Source organism: Podarcis liolepis, assembly GCF_965112155.1.
Source record: "Podarcis liolepis genome assembly, chromosome: 7".
In the NCBI taxonomy this organism is placed as follows: domain Eukaryota; kingdom Metazoa; phylum Chordata; class Lepidosauria; order Squamata; family Lacertidae; genus Podarcis; species Podarcis liolepis.
Genome location: NC_139561.1, coordinates 53,596,291 through 53,609,546, shown reverse-complemented (window position 1 = coordinate 53,609,546; position 13,256 = coordinate 53,596,291). Strand labels below are relative to the sequence as shown.

Genomic DNA, 13,256 nt, shown 5'->3' with positions numbered 1-13,256 from the left:
TTTTTTGTAGCCCACTCTTGTCAGTAAAGGCTTCCAAAGCAGCATACAGAAATAGATATTAAGATAGTTTCTGCCCCCAGGCATGCAATTTAAAAGGGACACAGTGCACAAGTGAAAAGGGATGGGGAGGAAGAAAGAAATAAGCATGATCAGACATTAATTTTTTTTTTTTTTTTACAGTTCTTGTAACTGAGCTAGAATGAAAATAGTTTATATAGTCTACTCTAGTGGAATGGCTGCTGCAAAGTGACAGTTTGGAAGGCAGCTAGCCTCTCAGCAAAGATCATGGAAGAGCCCTGTTTCTCTTCTCTCCCTCTCCCCCACACAGAGAAAGCTAGCATATCAAGGAAAAGTACCTTAAGGCAGTGTCTCCCCTGACCTGGCAGCTTTTGGTAGATGGGGAATATGAAAGCATATTCAATAAATAAACAAACCTGACAACGCAGAAAACTAGCTTGTCAGCTAGTGCAGTTTAGTGGTTGAAGTGTCAGACCAGGATTGGAGAGACCTGGGTTCAGTCCCTCACTTAGCCACGCAACTCACTTGGTAGTGTTGAGCCCGTTGCCATCTCTTATCCCTGATGTCTGCTGCACGGGTATTATGAGAATAAAATGGTGGTGGTGAGGAGCCATGTGTTTGTTCCACTTCCTTTTCAGGAAATATGGCATATCAATGTAATAAATTGTGTTCTTAGTGGGGTCTTCACTCTGACCTAATTTTCAGTGTGTAGATTTTTATTTTATTTTTTGCATAGCAGAGGGATCTATGATACTAGGCATCCTCTCACTCGCATTTCTGAAGTAGTGCAGTCCAGCACAGGTTTACCACAGCAGCGAGAAGTGGAATTCTATCAATCAGCATTTACTTGTTTTCTTTGATCAAATTTCCCTTTTGTGGGATGTATGAGGGCTAAGGTTATGTTCTAAAATTCTAAATCACCCCCCCTCCAAAAAATAACCCGTGTAAATGTCCTATGCTGGTAAGCAGCTAAGCACACCTACGCAGCCTTCTTGAAGGGCATGAGGTAGAAAGCAGTGGATGTTCCCCCTCAGAGATAAACATCATGCAGGCATGGTGCTTTTGTGTGTGTGATTGTGACTGTGACAGTGTACGAGTGAGAAAGAAGGGAAGCAGAAATTCAGTGTGGTTGGAAAACATGCTGGGGTCTTAGGATAACTTGCGGATATACTCAAAAACATAATGCATTTAGCAGCCCTTAAGAGGAGGCGAGACAAGGAAATGAAAGGAAAACACACATTATATCTCCCCGCCCCCCACCTTCTGCATCTTAATTGCAAGATCTCCCTGTGGTCTTGTTCTCACTAAAGTGGTAAACCATTTCAGATTGCAGTTGGAAGCTCACCTGACAAAATGGTTCTCTGCACAAACACATTGCCTGCATGTAATTTGTGTGCAAGGAGAACCATTTTGTCATGTGAGCCCCTACCTGAGAAATATTTTGTCTGGTTTAACAACCTACTCTGATCAAGAGATTATCTGTTTTCTCCTAGAAGATGTTTACCCATATGTAGTCTATATATAGAACAGTTCTGTATGTTTTGGCTGCAAGAGAACTCCAAACAGAAAGAACCAGTGTAGGTTCTGAGAGGTTTAAAAGTGTTCTCAGTTCAGTTTTAGTTTAAATGAGGTTTTATTCTGTTGTCTCAAAAAAATTATATATTGTATTACTTACTGTTCATATATTGGAAAATTTTGGTGTGCATTTTAAATAGCTGCTACAATAAATTTGCTGCTGCTGATGTGCAGATTGCTTGCATATAGAAAACTAGCCTGCCATGGAGAAGGTTAGGCTAGGATCCTTTCCTCTGATACTTATTTTTCTATGTTGGATTTTTATTTTATTTTTTGTGTAAAGGAACATAAAGTTAGCTGCCACCTGATGTAAAATCCAGGCATATGTTTTTCACTTTAGTGTGAAATTGCAGCCTATATTATTACCACCTTGTGATTTGTCAAAATATTAAATTAGAAAATATTTCATTTATGTAATTGGATGTTTATTTTTGCAGGGTGTATTGTTAAAAACACCACCCCAACCCAGCAACGAAACAGATCTTGGCAATTCTGCTTTGGCCTTACATCACCTATCCGAAATGGAGTACAGGACTCAGCTGTTGAATCCTGAGTGACAGGATCCTTTAATCAAAGATGGAGAAAAAACGCAGAAAGAAATGAGCCTGTTTACTAGGCTTCACTGGTAAAGACCATGAAGGCAAGACTTCTGCTTCTTTTGGACAAAACCTTAAGACTATCCACTTAAAAAGCACTTAAAAAGGCACCGTTTTCTGAAACCAAAAAGAAAAGAGGGAACTGATTCATGGAAAAACAACATGTAACTTGATGCATGGAATTTTGGGGATGAAACCATATTCTTTTATGACCATGAGGCTTACACACACCTGGTTGTTCCTGACTGCGATCCTTCTCTGCGGCAAACAACATCTGGGGACCAGACTAGGGAATTCTTCTCATGAGAGCCACCTGTGTTCCGAATGCTCACGTCTCACACTGAAAGTGGAATTCTCTTCGACGGTAGTGGAACATGGTAATGAGACTTAACATTTATGCCTGTTTTAATTGTAATCCCTGGGAAATGCCAAAAGTATTTTTCTTCGGTTTTTTAATAAAAACAATAGTTCAGGGGAAGGATGGCTGTCTGGAGAGGCCCTCCTATCTTCTGTGAATTCCCCCAACCCTAATCACTCTGCTCAAATTCTGTGTTACGAGCCATGATCTTTGCTACGTCACCACAGGCTAAATTGAAACCAGGGGTCTTTTTTTTGAGAACCTCATTATTAAATTCTGGTTATTGTCATGCCTTGGTATTGTACTTGGTTATGCGAGCTGCGATATTATAGTTTGTTTGTTTGTAAAGTGGGACAAAGGGTTATAACGCTACTTTCTCTGCAAATGCCATGCTTGCAACTTCTGATTCAGATGTCTTTTCTAATGTGTGGTGGTCTCTTTGCAGAGTATATTGTGGCTTTCAATGGTTACTTCTCAGCCCAAGCAAGAAGCAAATTTATTTCAAGAGCTCTGAAAAGCAGTGACATAGAGAACTGGAGGATTGTACCCCGTAACAACCCAGCCAGTGACTACCCCAGTGATTTTGAGGTGATCCAAATCAACGAGAAACAGAGAGATGGAGTGCAGACACTTGAAGATCATCCCAATATCAAACGAGTTACCCCCCAAAGAAAAGTATTTCGCTCGCTCAAGTACACTGAAAGTAAGTAGGCTCAGTCATTCTTCCAGTGAAGTGGCAGGAGATCATTGTATTTACTTAAATCTCCTTATTATTCTGCTGCTTGGACAGTGTGATTAGTTTTTAAAACATTTCAACTCTCCAATATCTAGCTGATCCAGCATTTCCCTGCAATGAAACCAGATGGACACAGAAATGGCAGTCGTCTCGTCCTCTGAGAAGGGCAAGTTTGTCGTTGGGTTCTGGATTTTGGCACGCAACAGGCAGGCACTCAAGTAGGCGTTTGCTGAGAGCCATACCCCGGCAAGTCGCTCAAACGCTTCAGGCGGACGTTCTCTGGCAAATGGGTTTTACAGGTATTCTGAGATTCATGGAAATTTGTACCCTTGATCACAGAAAGAATAAGGCTGCTCACTTGAGTACATCAGTGTGCAGCTTATTTTTCTGACATGGTGCTTTTGTTGTGGGAATGACTAGCAAGTACATCCCTATGAGCAGAAAATATACCCTTGCCAGTAGTCTTCCAGAGGATCTGTATCCCTTAATAAGGTAGCACATTCATACCACTGACTTGAACTGGTCCAGTAGTCATCACCTCTTTCCAGGGAGCCCTAGGAATTGCAGTTCTCAGAAGGCCAAGGTTAGGGGTTTGAAGCATCCTCCCCAAATTGCAGTTGTGAAATATTCTCGTTAGCCAACTTGAGTTCCCAGTAAAGCAGATGATATGGAAGTTTTAAAAATAATAAATATGTTCTTTATGGAAACCATGACAATATAAAATGGATATAAGTTTCTTAATGTATGTCTAGGTCCCTGTAGGCTAGTTCTTGTGACCTTTCCTTTGGGAATATTTTTATCTTTGACAAAGCTAATTATTCAAGCTGTAATACATACCTCAGAAAGCAAAGTCAAAATAGTGCATAAGATCATATTTGCCATTGCAGCGCATTTGAGTGGCTTCTCTGCATAAATATTGACAATCTTTTCCAGAATGCTAATACTCAAGTGGGGAAAAGGATATTTTTTATTTTTACAATGTAAAGCAATAAAAATCCTTTAAATTTGGCCCTGCTGAAGTGTTCTTAGTACATTATTTAGGCTCAATGAAAATATGTAGCAAGCTTTGTATGACTTGCTAGCTATTAGGAAGAGAAAACATTTTACTAAGCATTGGATAAGATTTATGCACCTCTTAGTATCCATTTGCATTCAGGAATATGTTCTTTAGACTACAAAAGAAACGTCTCTTGCTCATCTGTAATTTTATAAATCTGCTTCTGTGTAAATAGGTGCTGGTGTAAAAGTGGCTGTCTTTGACACTGGACTTAGCGAGAAGCATCCTCACTTCAAAAATGTAAAAGAGAGAACAAACTGGACTAATGAGAGAACCTTGGATGATGGTGAATTTCATTATTTCATTACTAGGGTTTGTTTCACACAATATGAATTGTCCGTTGTGTTCTACAGTGCTATATAGGTAAGGCTAGAATGAGATGTCTGTTCCTTAAGGTCAGGGAGGGAGAACCTCCAGATGTTGTTGGACTACAATTCCCAAGAGCACAACCCAGTGCTCCAACAAACATGGCAGACCCCATGTTTCTCACTCCTACTTTAGGGCTCTCGGGGTTCCTTCAGTGCAGCATGTGATTAGTGTAGCATGTGGTGTTTTTAATTTGATTCTGCATTGTTACTTTTATTTCACTATGCAAATGGTTTCTGAAGACAGGTCTGTGTGTCTGTACATTTATTAAACATTTATTTGTAAAAGCCTAAGTCATTTTCCGGGATGCATGTGGCGCTGTGGGTTAAACCACAGAGCCTAGGACTTGCCGATCAGACGGTCAGTGGTCCAAATCCCCGCGACAGGGTGAGCTCCCATTTGTTGGTCCCTGCTCTGCCAACCTAGCAGTTCGAAAACACGTCAAAGTCAATGTGCAAGTAGATAAATAGGTACCGCTCTGGCGGGAAGGTAAACAGCGTTTCCGTGCGCTGCTCTGGTTCGCCAGAAGCGGCTTAGTCATGCTGGCCACATGACCTGGAAAGCTATTTGCGGACAAACGCCGGCTCCCTCGGCCAGTAAAGCGAGATGAGCGCCACAACCCCAGAGTCGGTCATGACTGGACCTAATGGTCAGGGGTCCCTTTACCTTTACAAGTCATTTTCCAGCCGTCAAAGCGGGCCTTGGAGGCATGTGATCTAGTACATTATTATAATTCAAGAAACATTTAAACCAAACTGTTACAAATGCAGCATGTGGTAAAAATTGTGAATTTACTCCAGCTCAACATCACTTCATGTGGCACATGCACCTCTGTCCTCTGCCAGTTCTTCTGCAACTTTCCCTTAATGTCAGTTGAATTAAGTCCCAAGTGCTTTCAGGAGCACGATATAAATGCTTACTTGGAGGTGCCATTTAAACATGCCACTTCTAAATCAGCAAACCTGATCTAGAGGCTGTTTTGTACCTGTGGGTGCTCCAATGTGTACATATCGTTCCTGTGCATAAAATGGCCCACAGCCATATTGGGGAGTGTTCTGCAAACTCTTCCCCATTACAGGAACCAGAGTGCTTATGAAACCATGGATTGGGATCACAATATTCTAGGCGGGTTAATCTTATTGCATACAGAAAGAGTTTCCTTGTCACATTTAAAATTGCACACCTGGTCATTGCTGGTTTATTATTCATTGTGGCATCCGTGTATGAAGTGCTTTACAGGGCAACATGAGAAGCATCCCTTCTCTGAGGAACTTTATAATCTAAGGGAGGAGAGGCTGCAAAAGCACATAAGAAGAAGTCTGCTGGATCAGACCAAAGCCCCATCTAATCCAACATCCTATTCTCCCAAAGGCCAACCTTTGGCTTATGGGAAGCCTCCTAATAGGACCATATTCAGAGGCATACTGTCTCCTGACAGCGAGGTAGAACACACCCATCCTGTCTAGTAACCACTGAATTTGTGGTTTTCCTCCATGAATTTCCTCCATGAATTTGTCAAGTCTTTTAAAGAAGGAGAGGCTGTGTTAAAAAGGAATCGCTGAGGAAATGCAGCTGAAATATCTGTAAAAGCGATGTAGTGTTTTGAGCTTTATTTTAAAGCATTGTTTATGTTCAACAGGTCTGGGTCATGGGACTTTTGTAGCGGGTGTGATTGCTAGCATGAGAGAGTGCCAGGGATTTGCTCCAGACTCAGAACTGCACATATTTAGAGTCTTCACTAACAACCAGGTATGCTGCCCCAGATAACATCAATGCAAGTTTTGTAAGATAAGATGCTACATTATGCATACTGTTCAGTTTGGTAACTACTGAAGACTTTCAATCTAGAACATTCAGATTAACATATTTTGAAATCACCTACAGCAATTCTCAAAGAAGGTTTTGTTTTTATTATGCAATTAACTCGAGTTGTGTTTTAAAAGCAAAATTGTGGCTTTATAAAGTAATAAATGAGAATGCTAAGAGGTATGTGAGATTTTTTGGGTTGTGAAGTGGTTTGGGGGGGGGGGGCGGAACTCTGTTGTTAAAAATGTTTTCATTTCTTACAGTGCTTGGTGTTTTAAACAAGTTTCCCTCCTAAATAGGTCTCATACACATCTTGGTTTCTGGATGCCTTTAACTATGCGATCTTGAAGAAGATAGATGTATTAAACCTTAGCATTGGAGGTCCCGACTTCATGGATCATCCCTTTGTCGACAAGGTACGTGTGAAGTGGAGGAAAGGCCTGGGTAGCATCCGATTGTGGCTTTTGTAAATTTATCCTGCGCCTTTGAAGCTTTCGGGTTAATTTTGTAGTGCCTTTACAAGTATTACTGTACAGTAATACCTCTGTGAACGTCCGCCTCGTCTAGCGTCCATTCTGGTGAACGTCCGCGGCAAACCCAGAAGTGCTGGAACGGGTTACTTCTGGGTTTGCAGCTCGCTCATGTGCAGAAACGCAAACCGCTCCGTGTGCAGATATGGCACTTTGCCCTGCATCCTTTTCGGCTAGAGACCGGGGCTCCGGAGCGGATCCCAGATGCAAAACAAGGTACGACTGTATAAGCACTGCAGAATAATCCCGAGTAGCCCTTCTGCAAATGGAATGGCTCCTACTATTCACATAAAAAAGACTCCTCCCTCCTTTGCTGTCCTAGAGGTTCACCCTAGCTCCTGAAACAGATTTTGTAGGTAGGTTCAGGAGGCTGCTCAGAAAAGAAGAAAAATGGGGTCTTAGGATGTACACTATTATCTTTGCAGCCATGCTTTCTCTAAGGAATATTCAAAATAGGTCAGTGTTCACATGATCAAATGCTCCTCCCCCAACCAACAGATCCTTCTGCAGTGGAAACTGTCATGTCACAGAGGAGTTTATCCCATCCATTTTTCTGTGTGGAAATACTAGGTTTCTTTGGAAGAGAGTTACCCACCTTCAGTGGTGCCGCCTAAACAGAAGTTGATTATGTCAGTGAGAACTGTGGCTTAAAGGCTGCTTGAGTTAGCACTAATAAATTTATATGTGGGCCTCAATGTGGCATTGGAACAGCAGGAATTTATTTCACATTTCCTCCAGGCAGCTTGTGTTACAATAGTGAGATTTTGGAAAGATTTAAATTTAAGGATGTGGTTATTGACAATACTCTTTTACAGCAATCTGGTATCCATTAGTTGAGTTCATTAATTCCAATTCAGTATCGATTTGTGTAGTTACTTTGAATTTTAGGTCACAAAATGGGTCTCTCCCTCTCCCCCCCTCTCTCTGTAGGGGCGTCTAACCAGGTTTTGCTTTGTTTTCATTGTTAGCATCTCCTGAGAGATACAAGCAGGTACCTCCTAGTATGTTACTGATTAGTTTCTGAGACTCTCAGGGAGGGGGCTATTCGTTTGTAATTCTGGGTTGTAAAGATTGTGATATATCATCATCATCACTTGTTAGTATGTTTCAGCAATCTGAGTTTCTTAATTTTCCAGGTATGGGAGCTGACAGCCAACAATGTGATCATGGTCTCTGCTATTGGAAATGATGGCCCTTTATATGGGTAAGTGCCAATTATGTGTTCTTTCGAAGTAACATCCACAGATAAAACAACACCTTTTCCCTTCAGAAAAAAATGTAAAAAGTTGGTTTTGTTTCTATGGCAACAGAGCTCATTCTGATGACAGGTACTTAGCAAGGCAGGTAAGGTTTAACAAAGTGGCTTAACAAACATTTTATGATTGTATATTTTATTGTTGCAACCGATCCTAGGACCTTTTAGGAAAGGGTAGGTAGGAAATCTAATAAAATAAATAATATATGTTTTATAAGACCTTGTCCGACTCCTTGATTCTAAATCTTGGTTGAAATCGCTGCTCAGCTGTGAAGCTCACCAGGTGATCAAGGCCTGTTCTCTTATGTCTCTCTCTCATAAAATACCTGGGAGGATTAAATAAAAGGGTGGGAAACAGAACTATGTAGATTTGCCCTCATCTTTTTGTACAAAGCTGAGGTTGTACAGGGCTGTGATAAATAACAATGCAATACTAATTTCAGCACACTCAACAATCCTGCTGACCAGATGGATGTGATTGGAGTAGGTGGCATTGACTTTGAAGATAACATTGCTCGGTTCTCATCAAGGGGAATGACCACTTGGGTAAGCATCTTCAAGCATGAGCAGCTTTTGGAAGCATGCAAGACCTACCTGTTCGGTGCAGGGTTAAGGCAGGAAAGGCTGTGGGAACTTACTCAATCTGGATTGGCTTTTACTTAGCTTTGCTAATTTTCCAGCCCTGCCTCCTCTTATTCCTTGACTTGAGTCTTTGGGATTGCCTATAAATTTAAATAAGGAAATTCGCATTAAAAAATAAATAAGTCAGTATAACCAGAAAAATCAGAATAATGGTTAGGGCCCATTATTCGTAAGTAGGAAATTGTTCATTATTATTATGGGAAAGTTTTATATTGCAAAGATGCTGAGAGACACAGTGCATTGTGACTGAATAAATTTACTCATGATGATGTTGCACCAGCAGTAATGAATTGAGTGCATTTATAGTAATTTCAGTCCTCTAGTGCCAGAAGAACAAGAAACCCACTGTTTTTGCATCTTCATGTTTTAATTCAAAAATACAAAGTTGTTTATAAAAATGTTTGTATACATAGACAACATCAAACATAAAAATAAATTCAACAAGCAGAATCTTTCTCTGTTAAGTTTCAAAATCATCTTGTTGATGATGCATACGGCACATTAATACTACAGTAACATCTCAAGCACCCCAAAGTTACTTTTTGATTCAGGAAGTTTCCCCTGCAATATTCAAACAATAGTTTTCAGGTTAGTAAAAAATCTTGCTGTTGTCCTTTCTTTTCTGTTTTCTGATATCAGCAGCAGTGAGTGTATGTGGTGGGCGTATAGTAACATTCAACAAAAAGCATTGGCAATCATCTCAGAATCTGAAAAATTGTGGCCAATGCTGAGTTTATAAAAGAACAGCAAGATTTTTGCCTGTTGTGTTGGAGCAAGCTTTGCCAACCTGATGACCTCCAGATGTTTTTAACTGCAGCTGTGCTGGCTGAGGGTTGCTGTGCAAAACATCTGGAGGATACCAAGTTGGCAAAAGCTGTATAAATAACAGAAATTCTTTTGTTTTCCTCCCAAGGAACTGCCTGGAGGTTATGGCAGAGTCAAGCCCGACATCGTTACTTACGGCTCCGGAGTAAGAGGTTCTGGCATGAAGGGCGGATGCCGCTCTCTTTCTGGGACCAGTGTGGCCTCACCTGTGGTGGCAGGTGCTGTCACCCTGCTAGTAAGGTAAGTACTCAGTGAGAATGCAAGCACCACAAAGGTTTACTTAAATAAAGATGAATTGGCTTAGTGCAGGGATCAACAGCTTTTGGGGGCCTATGAGTACATATGCAAACTGAAGAAACTGCTGTGGGCAGCACATGGAAGCATACCACAAGTTTTTCTGCTGGCTAACATAGGATGCTATTTCCACATACAATTTCAGTGGGGGAGTGGGAACCCTGTGGGGACCAGGGAAGGCCTCTGTGGGCACATGTGTGCTTGTGGGTATCACGTTGGCTAGTCCCGGTTTAGGATCAGTTAGCCTCAATTACTCATGAAAAGCACCCCCCGCCCCCGGAAGCTGTTCTGGAAACACAGCATGCTCTGGGATTTCAGAGTAAGCAGAGTTTGCAAGCAAAGTGACTTGCTTGATGTTGCTGCGAGTTAGTGGCTGAAGGGAGATTTGAACTGAGGATATTCTGGCTCCACAGGTTTCAGGTTCAAAGGATACCTGTAGCTTTATCACTTTTAAGAAATTGTTACAATCAATATAAAAGTGCTTCATTAGACTAATAGTTGCTTAATCAGTGTCCTACTTCAAGGAAGCTTATTGCATGAATTGATCACCCATTTCCTGCGTTGTCCTATGAATTTGGAATTGTTTTGTTAAAAAATTAACAGGCTTGGTTGTTGCATCTAACATTCCTACCATCTTATATTCTTTCATAACAACATTTTAAAATTTGAAGTAGCTAAAAAAAATCTGCTCTTTCTGTGACCTTCATTTTACTGAGAGAAGCTTTGATGCTTTAGGGGCAGCATTTCTTAGCCTATGAGTCACAGCCTGAAAATAAGTTGCAAAACTTGCGCAAGTTGGCCATAGACCACAAATAATTATCAATGTTAATCCTTAACTGGTATAATGATACCTTTCCCAACTTTTGTTTCATTGCTATATTAAAATGCTGTGTTTGTCACTTGTAACCAAGCATCTGAAAAGACTCAAGAACTGTTCTGTGTTGGCTGGCAGGAGATCCAATGACGGTTTGCCACAAGGTGCTCATGCAGGGAGTTGTTTTCAGCAACTGTTAACTGCTTGCCTCTGACACACAGGCACCTGCACAACAGAGGCGAGCAGTAATAGTCACTCAAAACAATTCCCTGTACGAGCATCTTGTGGCAAACCATCACCGGATCCGCCAGGGCTAGTTAATAGTTAAGCCAGAGGTGATTTGGCATTTGCTTTGTCAAAATTTTGTCAACTGCTTTTCTGCTGAAGAAAAGTTAGAATGCATTCACAAACCATTTGCAATGATGCCATGAAGTTGTCCTTGAACTTATTAAACTGTTATCTAATTGGGTCCTCAAAAATAATTTGTTGGAAGTAAGGTTTTCTGAATGTTGGCTTCATGCTACCAAAATTACTCCATTATTACAGAGTATCCTGAACTTGATAATGAAGCGATGCCTGTGCTGATGTTTGGTGGTACATATGTTTGTGAGATAGACTTTTCAGCAGTGACTGCTATGTTGGCAAAATACAGAAGCAGGCTGCATCGTTAATAATTATCTGAGACTATGTCTTACTATCATCAAACATCACTTGTGGGTTGCCATACCAAAATGTTGGGAACCATTGCTGTAGAGAACAAGATATCCAAATCTGGGTTTAAAAATTCAGTTGGATTTACTTCTGAGTAATGTGCATAGGATTGGAGTGTAGAACAAAATTGTCTGAGCCCTGGTAGAAGCTGTATTATGTATTTATATTTCTTCTAAAATTTGTATTTCAATTTTCTGTGCCAATGTGCAGTCCAATTCAATTGGTATTCTGTTAAAGGTAAAAGTAAAGGGACCCCTGACCATTAGGTCCAGTCGTGACCGACTCTGGGGTTGCAGCGCTCATCTCGCTTTATTGGCCGAGGGAGCTGGCGTATAGCTTCCGGGTCATGTGGCCAGCATGACTAAGCCACTTCTGGCGAACCAGAGCAGCACACGGAAACGCCGTTTACCTTCCCGCCGGAGCGGGACCTATTTATCTACTTGCACTTTGACGTGCTTTTGAACTGCTAGGTTGGCAGGAGCAGGGACCGAGCAACGGGAGCTCACCCCATCGCGGGGATTCAAACCGCCGACCTTCTGATCGGCAAGTCCTAGGCTCTGTGGTTTAACCCACAGCGCCACCCGCGTCACATATTGTGTTAGCATTGATGAATTATTCCTGGGGTAGTAAAGAAGACGGCAAAATTTTATGTACTTCTTTTTGTGTGTGTGTTTAAAAGAAGGTACTATTTATACCAATTTCTCCAGTGTTTACTTCAGTAAAATGTACTAGAAAAGGTTGCAGGAATAAAATAAATTATTACAACAAGGCTGTGATTCATTTTTAACTTCAGCTTGGCTTGATTGATACCAGGACAATAGTATAACATTACAACTATTTCTCATTTTTAGCACAGTCCAGAAGCGTGAAATGGTGAATCCAGCTAGTATGAAACAGGCCCTTATTGCATCCGCACGACGACTTCCTGGGGTCAACATGTTTGAGCAAGGGCATGGCAAACTTGATCTTCTCAGAGCCTACCAGATTCTCAATAGTTATAAACCACAGGCCAGGTAAGACTGTATGCATGGTTTAATAACTCAAAGTAAACCTTTTTTTTTTGTGTTATGTTATGAAATATATATTGATCCAAAAATGCATTGGCGCAGCCAAGATAACTTAAACTGACTTCAGCTTTTTTCCATCTCTGAACTTCTTTTGTGATTAAGCGAAGGTTTTGCTATTTTATTTGTTTGTGAGCACTTTTAACCCACACCTCACTGAAAAGGCTTATCCAGGGGTTTTTAGTTTTTGTTTTTAAAAAACGTAGAGGCAATTAAAATAGTTCCTGCCCTCAGACTTACAATCAAAAACTCACAACACAAAAGAGAAAAAAAGTAATGGGGACGGAAGGGTTGTGGTGGTGGTAAATAATCACAGGCACCAATTCTTAAATAGTTCTTATAATGACCAGTTATTATGAAAGCAGTTTAGGGATGGGAGGAGCTTGATAGAGCTGGTCTTGCAGGAGAGCTGATGGGATGGCCCTGCTTCTCATCTCTTCACAGCTGCAGCCTGCTGTAATAGCTGCTACCGAAAGCCTGATGGGGCTGGTTTCAGTAGTTTACACTTGCCTAATTAGGTTTGCTTAAGGCAAACCTTAGAGCGCAATAAAAATGCAAATTATTTATCTGTTTAACAAAATATATGTCCTGCTTGATTGTAAGAAAATC

At 41.0% G+C, this 13,256-nt stretch overlaps 1 protein-coding gene across 2 annotated transcripts in view; it reads left to right on the top strand.

The window, feature by feature from the left end:
- Nucleotides 1-13,256, top strand: part of MBTPS1 (membrane bound transcription factor peptidase, site 1) — a 31,109-nt gene that overhangs the window by 1,549 nt on the left and 16,304 nt on the right. For both annotated transcript variants that reach the window (XM_083514933.1, XM_083514932.1), the window contains exons 2-11: nucleotides 2,031-2,566; nucleotides 2,993-3,250; nucleotides 3,379-3,582; nucleotides 4,516-4,626; nucleotides 6,346-6,455; nucleotides 6,812-6,928; nucleotides 8,179-8,246; nucleotides 8,741-8,843; nucleotides 9,853-10,004; nucleotides 12,435-12,596. In XM_083514933.1, the coding sequence (XP_083371059.1) occupies nucleotides 2,362-2,566; nucleotides 2,993-3,250; nucleotides 3,379-3,582; nucleotides 4,516-4,626; nucleotides 6,346-6,455; nucleotides 6,812-6,928; nucleotides 8,179-8,246; nucleotides 8,741-8,843; nucleotides 9,853-10,004; nucleotides 12,435-12,596 (1,490 nt within the window). In that variant the 5' untranslated portion in view covers nucleotides 2,031-2,361. The remainder of the gene's footprint in view (nucleotides 1-2,030; nucleotides 2,567-2,992; nucleotides 3,251-3,378; nucleotides 3,583-4,515; nucleotides 4,627-6,345; nucleotides 6,456-6,811; nucleotides 6,929-8,178; nucleotides 8,247-8,740; nucleotides 8,844-9,852; nucleotides 10,005-12,434; nucleotides 12,597-13,256) is intronic.